The 14,555-nt window shown below is 44.0% G+C and overlaps 1 protein-coding gene across 1 annotated transcript; it reads left to right on the forward strand.

Annotated features, from left to right (window-relative positions):
* The first annotated feature begins 11,921 nt into the window (after positions 1-11,921).
* On the forward strand, positions 11,922-13,148 carry LOC133825641 (uncharacterized). The gene is made up of 3 exons (XM_062258555.1): positions 11,922-12,174; positions 12,270-12,895; positions 13,008-13,148. The coding sequence occupies exons 1-3, from the start codon at positions 11,922-11,924 to the stop codon at positions 13,146-13,148; spliced, it is 1,020 nt and encodes a 339-aa protein (XP_062114539.1).
* Positions 13,149-14,555: the final 1,407 nt, after the last annotated feature.

Genomic DNA, 14,555 nt, shown 5'->3' on the forward strand with positions numbered 1-14,555 from the left:
AACGAAGGGCATTTTGTAGCTGGTGCCCCTGTGGTGATACCAAGATGATCCCGGCCCCGGCCCCATTCTCATTCGAGGCCCCGTCCACGAAGACCTTCCATACGGGCGCCGCGGGGACCTCGGGATCATCGTCTTCCTGAGATATCCCGGAACACTCAACGATGAAGTTGGCTAGGGCTTGCCCCTTGATGGACACTCTAGGGACGTAAGATATATCAAACTGACTTAGTTCCATGGCCCACTTTAGGAGTCTTCCCGATGACTTGGGCTTCTGTAACACTTGCCGCAGGGGGTGGTTGGTCAGGACCTTTATGGCGTGGGCCTGGAAGTAAGGCCGGAGCTTCCGGGATGCCATTAGCAGGCAAAAGGTCAGCTTCTCGATTAATGGATATCGAGACTCAGCATCCAGCAATCGCTTACTCACATAGTACACTGGGAGCTGCATCCTTTCCTCCTCCCGTACCAGCGCGGCACTAATCGTGTGCTTGGTCACTGCCAGATAGAGGTACAGAGGCTCCCCGTCCACCGGTTTTTCCAGGATCAGAGCTTGGGCCAGGTGTTCTTTTAGTTTCCGAAAGGCTTCTTTGCACTCGACTGACCATTTGAACCGTTGGCTTCCTCGAAGGACGTTAAAGAACGGGATGCACTTGTCCGTGGCTTTAGAAACAAAACGGCTTAAGGCGGCTATCCGCCCGGTCAGGCTTTGCACGACCTTATGCTTCCGGGGAGAGGGCATATCAATCAGTGCCTTGATCTTATTCGGATTGGCCTCTATTCCCCGGAAGCTCACTATGAAGCCCAGGAACTTCCCGAAGGCCATGCCAAAAGTGCACTTCTTGGGATTCAGCTTCATCCCGTACTTCCGAATGACTGCAAAAGCTTTAGCCAGGTCGTCCAAATGCTTCTCGGACGTCTTGGACTTGACCAGCATGTCATCGATATAGAATTCCATGTTTCGCCCTAGCTGGGCCCGGAACATTCGATTGACAAGCCTTTGATAGGTAGCCCCAGCCTTTTTCAGTCCGAAGGGCATGACTATGTAGCAGTATATTCCCTTGTCGGTTTTGGAAATTGGTGTGCTCCTGATCTGCCACATGCATAGAAATCTGATTGTAGCCGGAGTAAGCGTCCATGAAGCTTAAGATCTCGTACCCGGACGTAGCATCCACCATTTGGTCGATCCTGGGCAGCGGGAAACAATCCTTCGGACAAGCATTGTTGAGATCCGTGAAATCAATGCACGTTCTCCATGTTCCGTTTGGTTTCGGCACCAGGACGGGATTGGCCAGCCACACGGGGTATACATCCTCGCGTATGAAGTTGATTGAAGACAGCTTCTCAACTTCCAGCTTAAGGGCCTCGGCCCTCTCCGTCCCCAAAGGCCTGCATTTATGGTGGACCAGGGTCGAGTTTGGGTCAATACTCAACGCGTGGCAGATGATGTTGCGGTCGATCCCCATCATGTCTGAGTGAGACCAGGCCAGAATATCTTGGTTTTCCTTAACTTGGGCGATGATGGTGGCCCGAACATCCGCCGGAAGATTTTTCCTGACCTGGATGATCCTGGTCAGATCGGTGTCGCTGATGCACACCTCTTCAATCTCGTCCATTGGCTCCAGGACGCGACCATCCCCTATCCTCGGGTCTAGGTCATCTTCTTCCTGGATCACTCTCTCGCTGTGTGGGGGAGGAATCGGGTCGATGAAGTCCTCAACGGGCTCGTCCCGGACCATGTATATTGGCCGGGCGGACACATGGTAGCACTTTCGGGCACTCTTTTGATCTCCTCGGACAGTCCCCACCCTACCGTTGTCGCAAGGGAACTTCATGCAAAGATGGCGGATAGAGGTGATGGCCCCGAACTCGACTAATGCGGGTCGGCCGAAAATGACGTTGTAAGCGGTGGGGCAGTCCACCACTACGAAGGTGCAGAACTTGAACGAGTGCTGCAACTCATTTCCCAATGTTACAGGCAACTAGATCTTCCCCATGGGGAGTAGCGCATCTCCATTGAAGTCGTAAATCTGGGTCGGGCACGATGCCAGATCCGCTTCAGTCAAGCCATTGGCGGTGAAGGCGGGCTTGAACAAGAGGTTGACGAAGCTCCCGTCATCCACCAACATGCGAGACACCAACTTGTTGGAAATTTGCGCATCTATGACCAGCGGGTCATGGTGCGGGAAATGGACGTTGCGGGCGTCATCTTCCATGAAGGTTATGGGAGGTTCATCAACTTCAATCGCTGAGCCGGGGCCTGGACAAGGGCGCACACCTCCTGATCATGGTCCAGTTCGCTTAGGTAGCGCTTTTGGTCGTTCCTGGACGGTCCTCCCAGGTGAGGTCCGCCCGAGATGGTGGCCACATGCCCGTCCACTCAAGGGGGTGCTGCCCCGGATGGGTAAGGCATTCCTGGGCCGAGAACTTGCGCGATGGGGGCCCCCTGAGGGGTCTGTGCCGTCGATCCCTGTGCATACCCTCCCTGAGGCGGGTATGCCTTGGGTGCTCCTGGGACTCCCACGGGCATCCTGACCCACTGTTGGAGATGCCCCAGCTTGATGAGATTTTCGATCTCGTCCTTGAGCTGCCGACATTCTTCAGTAGTGTGGCCTACATCCTTATGATAGGCGCACCTCTTGCTGGTATCCACCAGGTTGGTGTATTCTGAATATTGGGGCTCGTAGCCTCTTTTCCCCTTCTTGGCCGGCTCAGGCTGATTTTGGCCTTTGCCAGATCGCTTCCCTCGGGAGGGGTTCACGCTCACTTCTGTCACTCCCGCCTGTGACTGCTGGGCCTCGACGGGGGCGACGCTGTGACCTGTCGGCGCAGCCCCATATCAGGAGAAGTGGGTGGATTGGGTCGGGGCATATCCCGAAGAGGCAGGATCGTACACCGTAGGGGTGTAGGTGATTCCAGGAGTAACGGCCGGTCCTGGGGCTATTGGGGGCGCGACATAGGATTGCGCTGGGAACTGTACCCCGTACCCCGGGAACACTTGGGCACTGGGCTGTGGTGTCAGAGGCCATCCGAAAGCCTGGATCTGGGCCTATTCCCAATTAATAAATTCTTGGGCCCTCCTGATGAACTCTTCCAGGGTAGCCGCCTTGTTACGCTGCATGTCATCCCAGAGAGGGGACCCGACCCGAATTCCGGACTACAAAGCCACCAGGCACTGTCCGTCGTCCACCTTTGTTTTGGAGGCTTCTTCAGTGAAGCGTTGGATGTAGGCCCTCAGCGTCTCCGTGGGGAGCTGTTTGATATTTGCGAGGGTGCTGATCTGCATGTCCATCCTCATGACGGCCACGAACTGCTTGCGAAATTCTGACTGCAGTCCGGACCAGGATTGGATGGACCCCGGCTTAAGTCTTTTCCACCACTCCTCGGCGGGACCACCTAGAGTGATCAAGAAACAGAGGCACTTGCCGTCGTCACTGACGTGGGCCACCATCATAAGCCGATTGTATCGGGACAGATGGTCCCTGGGGTTGGTGTTTCCGGTGTAGGCAGTGAGGCTTGGCATCTTGAACCCCTTGGGGAGTACAACGTCCAGGATGTGCCTCGCGCAGGGCTCTTTATCCTCTTCATCGGAGTCGGTATCCGCTCCTTCCTGCTTGCGGACCAAACAGTCTGTGACCTTTTTCAAAGCGACCAGCTGCTCCATGAGCTGCCTGGCCATGCCATCCTCCAAGGGGATTCTTTCGTTCCTCCTGTCGTTGATGTTGTTCCTAAGGTCGCCACCTCGGGGGAGAATCTTTTCCTTACAGGCCCGCTTTTTTCGAGCGTTCAGTCCATCGCGTAGATCTATCCGGGACGTGTCGTCCCCTGAACTAAGGGCATGACGCTCCTCGCTGCGCGGCAGATCCCGATGGTTTTTGTTTACTGAGGCGCTTGGGTACAAAGACCTTTCCCGTTCGTCTCGCCCTGGGGCGTGCCGGGGCCGTGCATTCCGCGGCCGCGTCCTCTGCGGATCGGTCGGGTGGCCTCGTCCTGGGACGGGGCGCACCTTCTCTTTCCTAGGGAACGGCTGGGGACGGGTCCCGGCTTTCGTGACAGGGGTGCTCTTTTCTCGGGTCTTTCCACCGGCCTTCTTTTCCTCCCTGTCCGGGTTTCCTGGGGCTGGCTCAGGAAACTGCTCCGGGGGAAGGGTCGGCCTTGCTTCTTCGGGGACCCCGGCTCGGGCTTGCTGAGCAGGCTGTTGCACTCCCGGAAGTGGGCCAGCTGTAGGATTGGTCGCTGGACCCTGCGCGGCTATGAATGCCTGCAGGGCTTAGAGAGACTCTTGCATCCGCCGATGCACCTCCGCTTGCTCAGCGATCCTGGCCTCCTGGTCTAGGACTTGCTGCCTCAGTCTAGTCACCTCCAGGTCCTGCTGGTTGGGCTCTCCTTTGGGGATCTCGGGATCCGCAACTTCGTCGTGGTACTCCCCCTCATTTTCCTCTTCATAATATTCCTCCTCGTTCTCTTCTTCGTACTCTGTCCCACCCTCATAGTCTTGTGACCCGTCAAGGTGAGATGTTTGAGGAGGAACGTTCTCAGGCGGATTCTAAGGAAGATGCTGGGAAGGCAATGGATCTCCATTGCCCTGCTCTGGATTACTAGGGTCGAACGTTGTGTGTCGTGTGTTCACCATTGTAGCAAAGGCTTGGTGTTAGCACTAGCTTTCTCAGGCTCTCAATGAAAGCACCAAAATGTTTACTGAGGTTTTCGGAAACTATACTAATGAATATTAGCTAAGATTAAAGATATGGAATTTAGAAGATTAACACAGGATTTTTACGTGGTTGGGGCGTTAACGAGCCTTAGTCCACGAGTCAGTTGTATTAGAGCTTAGAAAGTCTTTTACAATGGAGTTTCTCTCTATGTTTTGACAGAGTAATTGTATACAAGTCGAAGAGAGATCCTTTTTTCAGTGCTCTATCGCCTGTTTTTAGAGGCTCATAGGAACACTGGATCTGGGCCGGGTATGACACGGCCCATCAGAGATGTGGATACTCTTGGCTTCTCTGGCGGAAGCCCAATATAAAAGATAAAAATACATAGGTCGAAGAATAATTAGGGCCCAATAGGGCGGCCCAAGAACTATATTTCGCCCGACAAAATGGTGCTTTTGGTCTGGGCACTCCGAGTTATGAGGCAGATTCAGGGGACAAAGCCAGTCAGAGTACTTGGCAGCGCAGGTCTAAAATAGCGGCGTGCAATCCCGAGGTGGCCTTTTCTGCAGGTGAAAAGTGGGGACAACCCCCACGCGTCGTGGGGCGGCTTCAGGGTCACGGATGCTTTTCCTTGCCAAACCGGGAGGACCTGATCCGGGTTCGTTTACCTCTGTCCCTCTTTGTTTACCACAGGCCCGGACCGTTTACCAGGCTCCGGGATTTTTTTATGTATACTTCAACTGTAATCCCAACTGTCCATACGTCTCCTGGACGACTGTCCTGGATCACCATCCCGGACACCATCCGGGTCCAGAATCACACTTGGGATGTAGCCCTTGGTTACTCCTGTACCAAGCGGGCTTGGGCTGGGCCCATATCCGAACGCCCAGACCATGGGCCTAGACCATCGTCCCGGGCCCACGACAGGAAATGGGGATAAGAGAAATCTATAGCTTCTGTTTAAGAAGTGAAACGATGATTTCCTTATCGCTTGGTTCAAGTGTTAAATGATAGAGTACTCATTTCTGTAATTAAATTTACGAAAATATCATTTACAAGGAACTTAGTGGGAGTTAAGGATAAAATACCAATGAGGGGTAAAATGGTAATTTGCACTGGTCTCATTAGTATATCATCGATAGAGGATTGAATGACAATTATCGTTGTAACAATGGATAATGTATTTACATTTAGTGTAAAACATTCTATGAATTCAATAGTGCAATTCTGAGTTTATAGTGGAGTCACAATGAATTAATAAGGTAATGAGATTATTTGTTATAAATAAACTCATGGTAACTTATTGGAGCTTGAGTTCATGGATTCATGGTCCCTATGTCCTCTCTTATCAAAATGAATATATTAGTCTTAAATAATTAATTTAATTGTTAATTATAAAAATATCATATTGACTAGGTCAATGAAAATAAATAATGTTAAATTATTTATTGATATTTTGTGAGAAAAGAAACAGAAGAAACTTTTGAGTATTTTATTACAAAGTCTCAAAAATATAGTATTATAGCCAATTGAGATAATTTTGTTAATATTGATAAATTGATATTAATATTAATAAAATGAATTAAATAAGTGTCAAAATTATAATTGGTTGATTTTGACAAGTATTTAATTAATTATAATTATTAAATAATTAAACAAAATAGGTAACTAAAATCTATTTTATGTCCTAGCTAATTGCATATATATATATATTAGTGTTTATAGAATGCATTATAAAAGCTGAATTTGACAAGGTAAAAATTCACTACTAATATTCTATACCTAGTCGCCCACTCTTTCTTAGTTTTTTCTCTAGGAATTCTCTTCTCATGCGTTGAGACTTGCCCACACAAACACTAGGTTATTTTAGAGAAAGACTTGAAAGATAGTGGTCTTGTTAGATTGTGGTATTTTTTCAAAGCGGTTTGTGTTCCTTACAATACCTAGCATTCAACAAAGACAAAATGTTAGAAAATCCAAAGGGTGTAGTCATTGTTCCGCTACACATCTCGTAAATAATCTAATAGTTTTATTATTGTATATACGAACCTCTGTACATGAAAATTATTTATATGTATGTATTTATGTTTTCTATTGTATCTTATTTTGTGCAATAAGAAGCATGTGTTAGGAAAATATAATTTGCCTCAATGGAAATTGGCAAGAAAAATACAACTCTAGACAAAATATTACAAATAAATAATTATTGATTAAAAAGTATTACAACTCTATGACAAAAAATACATGTAAATATAAAGAAAGATGTAGAAGTATAAAATAAAACTCTAAGACAAAAAGATATAAATAAACTAGAAGTAGTAGAATGAAATATATAGATGAGATTACAACTCTAAAACAAAATATGCATATAAAAGAGTGAATAGAGAATAATAGAAGAAATGAAAAGCAATAGAATAAAAGAATAAGAACTCTCACTCACACAATCAAAGTGAAGAGTGTTGGGGATCACCAACTTGAACAAGGTTTGAAACATTTGTCCAAAAACTTATTTCCCCCTAACTCAAGCACTAAGGGATCTCTCACAGATTTTGGAAATGATTTATGGAATAATCAAGCCTCTAGATGTTTTCTAGCCAAGTGCTCTAATGGATAGAAAAGTTATATCTTTCAATTAAGCAATAGGCTCCTATTTATAGAGTTTTGAAACACCCTTTGAATTTCAAATTCCACCAACCCCCATAGCTGTTACCAATGATTAATTGGATGTTTATGGAATTAAAATAGATATTTGAGAGTTACTTGGCTGTTGGAAACGTTCAAAATTGGATAAAACCGAAACTTGGAAAATGCTGTCGGCCGCGGCTTGAAAAACACTGGCCGCGACCCAAGACGTTTTTTGAGCAACCAATTTTCAAAATTTGCCAAAACGTTCCAAATTCATTCCCACTTGATTTTGTAACTTCCATACACATTATGAGAGTTAAAATTCCATATCTAACAACCATTTCACATATGGCTTTAAGAAATTTGTAACGCCCCAAACTCCAGGGACCGTTACGGTGTGCCTTGTAAACAATGCTAAACTCGCTAACCGAGTCATTTGGCCAAAAACGTGTAACTAAGTATGATTAGCGGTTTAGGGATTAAACATTTTGGTTAAGATGTAACGTTTCACTAGAATGTTTAATATATACACTGGGATCCCGAAGATATAGTTTCAGAGTTTATTACAGAAAAATATTTACAACAGGCCATTCTAAGCGGCAAAACAGGGTTCGACCCTAGTTCCACTTTAAACCTCGGCCGTGGCGGACGAGCAGCTGCATATGTACACGTCATCACCTAAGCTCTCCAACTCAAGGATGGTCCAGCTTCATCTTGCCTTTACCTGCACCACGTAGCACCCGTGAGCCAAAGCCCAGCAAGAAAACACAATATAACATGATATAATATCAACAACGATCATAATAACCATTCAGGACTATCAGTCCAAACAAATAGGTGACAATAGGCAAAAGTCACAATAATGAGCTCAGCTTCCTCTAGCCATGTGACGATAGGGTCACCAGGGCTTAATTGATGAGAGATTCTTTCATAAGTTTGATCAGGACAGGTGCATGGTGATTGGTCACCAACATAACCTTCCTCTTGACTCTAGAGTCGTGCTATGGACAGCGTCCCCTAGCCATGTGACAAATAGTCACCGGGGTCATATACCTTGGCTATAAACATCTGGTCATAGACCAGGCAAGCGCTTATAAGTTCTTCGACCTTAGGGTCGGTCCCGCATTAATGCCATGGAGCTATTCAATGCGTGATCATCGACCTTAGGGTCGGTCTAGCATTAATGCCATAGAGCCATTCAATGCATGATCATCGACCTTAGGGTCGGTCTAGCATTAATGCCATAGAGCCATTCAATGCATGATTCTCGACTTTAGGGTCGGTCCCTGACTAGTCAGTGCCATACACAAGTAAGTCATGCCACCAATTATATATCACATGTCCAATACTCGTAAACAAGGTGTTCAGCATGCCTACTAAACAGATACTAGTACAATTAGGACCATGCACAACCACAGAGGCACAAGCTCTCAACAATATCATACCCAGTATACAAAGCATGTCCTAATCACAAGTTTCTCATGCATCATATGCAATATATCCAGCAATCCAACTTGCACCAATAACAACCATGCATGTCACGTTTAATAATCAACCAACATGCATCAAGAATAGCCATGCATGTCATACATAATAATCAATCGACATGCACCAATAGTAACCATGCATGTCATACTCAATAATCAACCAACATGCTTCGATAATAGCCATGCATGTCACATATACACAGGGTGTGGTTTTCTTACCTCAAAGTCGAGCTAGAACGATTAAAAGAACGACCCTTGAGAACGATCAACTTTTAGTCCTTTAGCGGTCACCTAGTCATAACCAAATATAAGGTATCATCAATAAAAATGATCAACATAAGTTCCCAAATCAATATCTAGCCTCCGGAACATCAATCCCCACTTAACCGGGTACTAGGTTCAACCTCGAGGCCTATGGCTTGAATCCCCAAGCTAAAAAAACATGTTTTTGGTCAAAATGGCCTTAAGGGACGTGGCCCGCCCTAGCTGCGCCGTGGCGCGCCCCTCAAACAGAGAGGGCTCCCCCCTGACTGACGCCTTGAGTCGCGGCGCACCACAGCCATGCCGCGACTCAATACCCAGAATTCTCAAAATGGCAGCACGCACCAGCCAACTCTCCCCTGTGTTTTCCTCTCAAACCAGCCCTACAAACCAACTCAAAACCTCCTCCAAACACTCATTTAAACCTCCATACATCATCCATAACCTCCCATCATCAAAACCCAATCTAACCATCAACCAAAACCCCTTTAAATCCAAACTTCCAACAATAATCAAAGGCTGAAAATCTAAAGATAAAAACAGAGCACCGCCTGAATTCAAAGACTAAAACTCACCTTAAAACCAGCTTTGAGCCTTCCTCAATGATTGTACCAAGTCCACTAACTCAACCCTTGGATTCCCTAGCTTGAATCCCCACCTAGAGCTCAAAACTTCAAAGAGGAGGATGATGAAGAGTGGTGTATGGGAAGGGAGAAGAGAACTCTGTTATGCCCTGTTCTTTCTACAGCCCTCCTAAGTCATATATATCCAAACTCCAAATGACCAAATTGCCCTTAAGTCACTTAAAGTCTCTATAACCATTTCAAGGGTAGAATTGGAACTTTTCACTTATCCCGTTAATCATAATTAACGCTTCCCAATTCCCGCTATTCTCAATATTCCCAAATACCAATAAATCATATCCCATTACCCTTTAATTCCCGGTAATGCTCTAATCATTAAATTCACCCTGAGACTCACCCCGAGCCCCGAACTTAAACCCGTTATGACTAGACCGAACACTAACATCTCATGATCGTCTCATGTCGAATAACTCGAACCAATCCACCTTATAATGTGGCTATATTAATTAATCACAACCATGCACCCAAAATATACAATTACGCCCACAGTGACCAAATTACCAAAATACCCTTATAATAATAAATACTCCCATATGCATGCATTTACCATCATATAATAATATAATTCACATGAACATGCATATAATCATTAAATACTATAATAAATCAATTATGGCCCTCCCGGCCTCCTAATCAAGGTCCTAAACCTTATTAGGAAATTTGGGGCATTACAAAATTCATCTCAATATTGTGTAATAACAAATCTACACAATAATGGGTAATATTAATACTGAAACAGTTCTACCTTTAGATTGGAAGGAGGATTCAGAAGCTGTTAAACATGTCCCTGCTACCACTTTACCTCCTCTGAAAAGATGTATTATAGAAGAACTACCAGATGATTGTCATGTCCCTACAGATGGTGTTGGTATCCCTGTTGATGTAACCATTGATGGGGAACAAGAAGAGTTTGATGCTGATCAATATTCTGAGGAATTTCATGATGCTAACTTTGATGAACCTGATAAAGAGGAATATGAAGAAGAGTTTGACTACATGGATTATGAAAGTGATATGGAGATCCAAATACCAGAGGTGGTTGTGCTTTCAGATTAAGAGGATGATATTGGTGATGTGAGGGGAGATGCAGTTGAGGAGAACCAAGACCCGGTTCAGAGTGACAGAAATAGGAAAGGAAAACAAGTTGATGTGAGGGAAAATACAGCTGAGGAGAGCCAAGACAAGGTTCAGCGTGACAGAAAAGGGAAAGGAAAGCAAACTGATGAAGATTTCATATTGGAGGAGGAAGAGTTTGAGCAAGATGTTGAAGCTGAGATAGAGATGGGTACACAGTCTGACCCTAGGAGGTGGTGGCGATCAGTTTTAGATTTTTGTACTCAAAATCTTGATGATGGAGACTCAGATGGTATATGTTCTGAGGAGGAGTTACACGAATTGAAGTCAGATGATGAGTTTGATGCTAGTAAAAATTCCAAAGAATTCAACCCGAAAACCAAAATGCAAAACTTCCAATTTGTTCTTGGCATGGAATTTGCCACGGTTACAATTTTAAGGAATGCAATAAGGGAGTACTTTATTGAAGGTGATCGAGAATATGTATTTATTGCCAATGATTCAAATAGAGTTAGAGTTAAGTGCAAATGTGCAAATTGAGAATGGATGTTGTTTGCTTCAATAGTTAACAAGATAGATGGAAAAACAATGAGGGTCAAAACACTTGTGACAAGCATAGCTGTGGCATTGTTTTGGACAATAAAAAGCTGACCTCAACTTGGCTTACAAAGCACTTTTTGGAGCAATTTAGGCTAAATCTGAGTATGGAATACAATGCATTTAGGGAGATAACTGCAAAGACCAAGTACTCACATGTGTCTAGCTAGACATTTTACAGGGCCAAGACCAAAGCAAGGAAGATGTTGGATGGGTCTGTCAAGGAACAATACACCATTCTTGATGACTACTGTAAAAGGTTGTTGGCTACCAATCCTGGCTCTACTGTGAAGTTGAAAACTAATTTGGTTAATGGGAGAAGGAAATTTCAGCGTATTTATATTTGTCTTAAGGCATGTAGAGATGGCTGGTTGGGGGGTTGTAGACCTCTAATTGGTCTTGATGGCTGCTTTTTAAAAGGATATTGTAGGGGCACTTTATTGGCTGCAGTAGGCATTGATGGTAATAACTCCATGTTTCCCATTGCCTACTGTGTTGCTGAAAAGGAAAACACTGAGGTTTGGACTTAGTTCTTGGAGCTATTGAAGGCTGATATTGGGAGTTTGAGTCCTACCAAGGTGACAATGATGAGTGATCGTCAAAAAGGATTAGAAAATGTAGTGGGAGCCATCTTTAGTTGGTGTGAGGTGAGGTATTGCGTTAGACATCTTCATGCTAACTTTAAAAAGGAATATCCTAGACTTTTACTTAAGCAACTTTTGTGGGCAGCAGCTAATACTACAACACAAGCTGAGTTTGCTCGAGCAATGCAAGAAGTCAAGGATGTCTCGGATGGTGCTTATAATTGGCTGGCAGGGAAGAACCCCACAGAATGGAGTAAGTCACATATTTCAGAGTACCCAAAATGTGACATTTTGGTGAATAATTTGTGTGAGAGTTTCAATGCAGCCATACTTGATGTTTCAATGCAGCCATACTTGATGCTCGCGACAAGCCAATCATAACTTTACTAGAGAAAATTAGATTTTGGTTGATGTCTCGGTTTTATAACAAAAAAGCTGAGTTGGAGAAGATGACTCAACCTGTGGGGAAGAGAATTTTGAAGATAATTGAGAAGCAAAAAGAGGTTGCAAAGCATTGTCTGGTTACTAGGTCTGACAAGTTTCAGTTTCAGGTTCAATGCAGCAATGGTAGTGCCTTGGTTGTCGATTTGGAATTCATAACTTGTACATGTAGGAGGTTTCAACTATCTGGGCTTCCTTGTGGCCATGCACTAGCTACTATCTGGTTCATGGGAGGTAATGTCTTTGATTATGTCCACGGATTCTATAAAAAAGAATCATTGCAAAAAGCATATGAACAAAGTATGCATCCTATGACTAGTCCAGATATGTGGCCTCAGATAGGACTCAACCCAATTGATCCACCACCTGAGATGAAGCTGCCTGGAAGACCTAAGAAAGCTAGGAGAAGGGAGACCGATGAACCTCCACCTGCTTTAAAGAAAGCTCGAAGAACTGGACAAGTTAAAACATGCAGCAATTGTCTGAAAACAGGCCACAGGAGAGAAACATGCAAATCTTCTAAGGTGGTTGGGGTATAAACTTTATGCTTTCTTCTCTTCCTAGATAATTTTTATCATTGATTAGTTGCTTTATCATTGTTTTGTGAATTTGGAGCTAAATATTTGTTTGTTCAACCTATTTTAGAATCGTGTGGTAAAAAAGCGAGGTCGTCCACCACTGCAGAAACCAACTGAAGCCACACTTTTAAGGAAGGAAAGAAGACTAAAACAACATGCTAAAGGAGGAACTGGTGGTGCAAATAATGCTCAACCCGATATTATCTGACTGGAAGGAGTTTCATCTTTTGATTTTATTTTGAACTAGTGGTCGAATCTTGTATTTTGGTGTCTGTTATGTGTTATGCAAAGTTGGTATTTGGATGTTGTGGTTGATGGCTGTTTTTTGAGTCATGAAGTGTTATGTTGACCATTTTAGAGTTATGTACAAATCACCTTTTGATCATATCTGTTTTTTGAGTCATGACAGGGTCATGCTGGCCATGATATTGGTCATGTACAGATCAGATACATTTGGCTTTTTAGGCCTATATTTTTGTACCTGTCATGTACTAGTTGTTGATCATATTTATTTATCAAAATACATAAACTAGAATACTGAATTCAAAATAGACCAAGATAGATTATATTGATTCGGGGTTTCATTTTACAACAAAATTCATTACAAATCAATGCATAGGGTGCAATAGCTTTGTCATTGTCAATACTGCACATGAAGATTACCCAAAAATAAACTAACAATACCAACAACTTCTACTTTGATTTTGTAGCCCAAATAACCACAACCAATAGAATTACAGCAAAATACATAGTATTCAAAAAGTAGTAACACTGCATTCGACCTCCATCATTTACTCTACCCCTGCTTTTAGCCCAACTTTCACAGCTTTCTCTTCCAACATTTTGAAGGTTGTGAGATTGTGTCTCAAATCCATTTGAAGAACCACTGCATTGCCGATGACTTCCAATATCAGTTGTCGTACTTAGGGATGTGATTTCAATTTCAAGGTCACTAATTTTTCTTAGTAGTCCAGGGATGACTACCTTTGCTCGATGGCACATTGGAGGGTCTATCCATTCAAAGAAATTACACCCACCATGAATCTGAGTTGACCAAAACATACAAAATTTCTAGTGAACACCCATAACCATTTATTCAATGAATCAGATTACAAAAGCAAATGGAGACCAATCTTACCCGATACTTGTTGCATGTTCTGAATCTTCGCCCAGGATTTTTGTTTGTCCAAGCCGTTCTTTCTACCACTGGCCTTGGTGGTCGACAATGGCAATTTTTTCCAATCTCCATTAACTTGATGCAAAAGATGCCCTAACCCCCAATTCGAAGGAATTACAAGTTTTCTTCTAGTGGGTTCACGTGCTATACTGTCGGGGGTGGATCGTCTGGGTGTGGTCGGGGGGAAAGCTTCATCGTTTTTCTGGGTATGGAATTTTGAGATTTTTTGGTTTTAGACAATCGTTTTTTTTGGTTATATTAATTAATCACGGTTAGTTTTTTTTTGTTTTAAATTAGAAACAAAAAACATTAATTGTTTTTTTCTTTTAAATTTTAATAATTTAACCAAATCGGGTCGTGCTACGTGTATCATATATTCCACTAACGGCTCAGGGACTAACGACTGCACCAAAACATTAACAGTAGACATTATTGCCG

This window comes from Humulus lupulus, chromosome 3 (assembly GCF_963169125.1).
Source record: "Humulus lupulus chromosome 3, drHumLupu1.1, whole genome shotgun sequence".
NCBI lineage: Eukaryota > Viridiplantae > Streptophyta > Magnoliopsida > Rosales > Cannabaceae > Humulus > Humulus lupulus.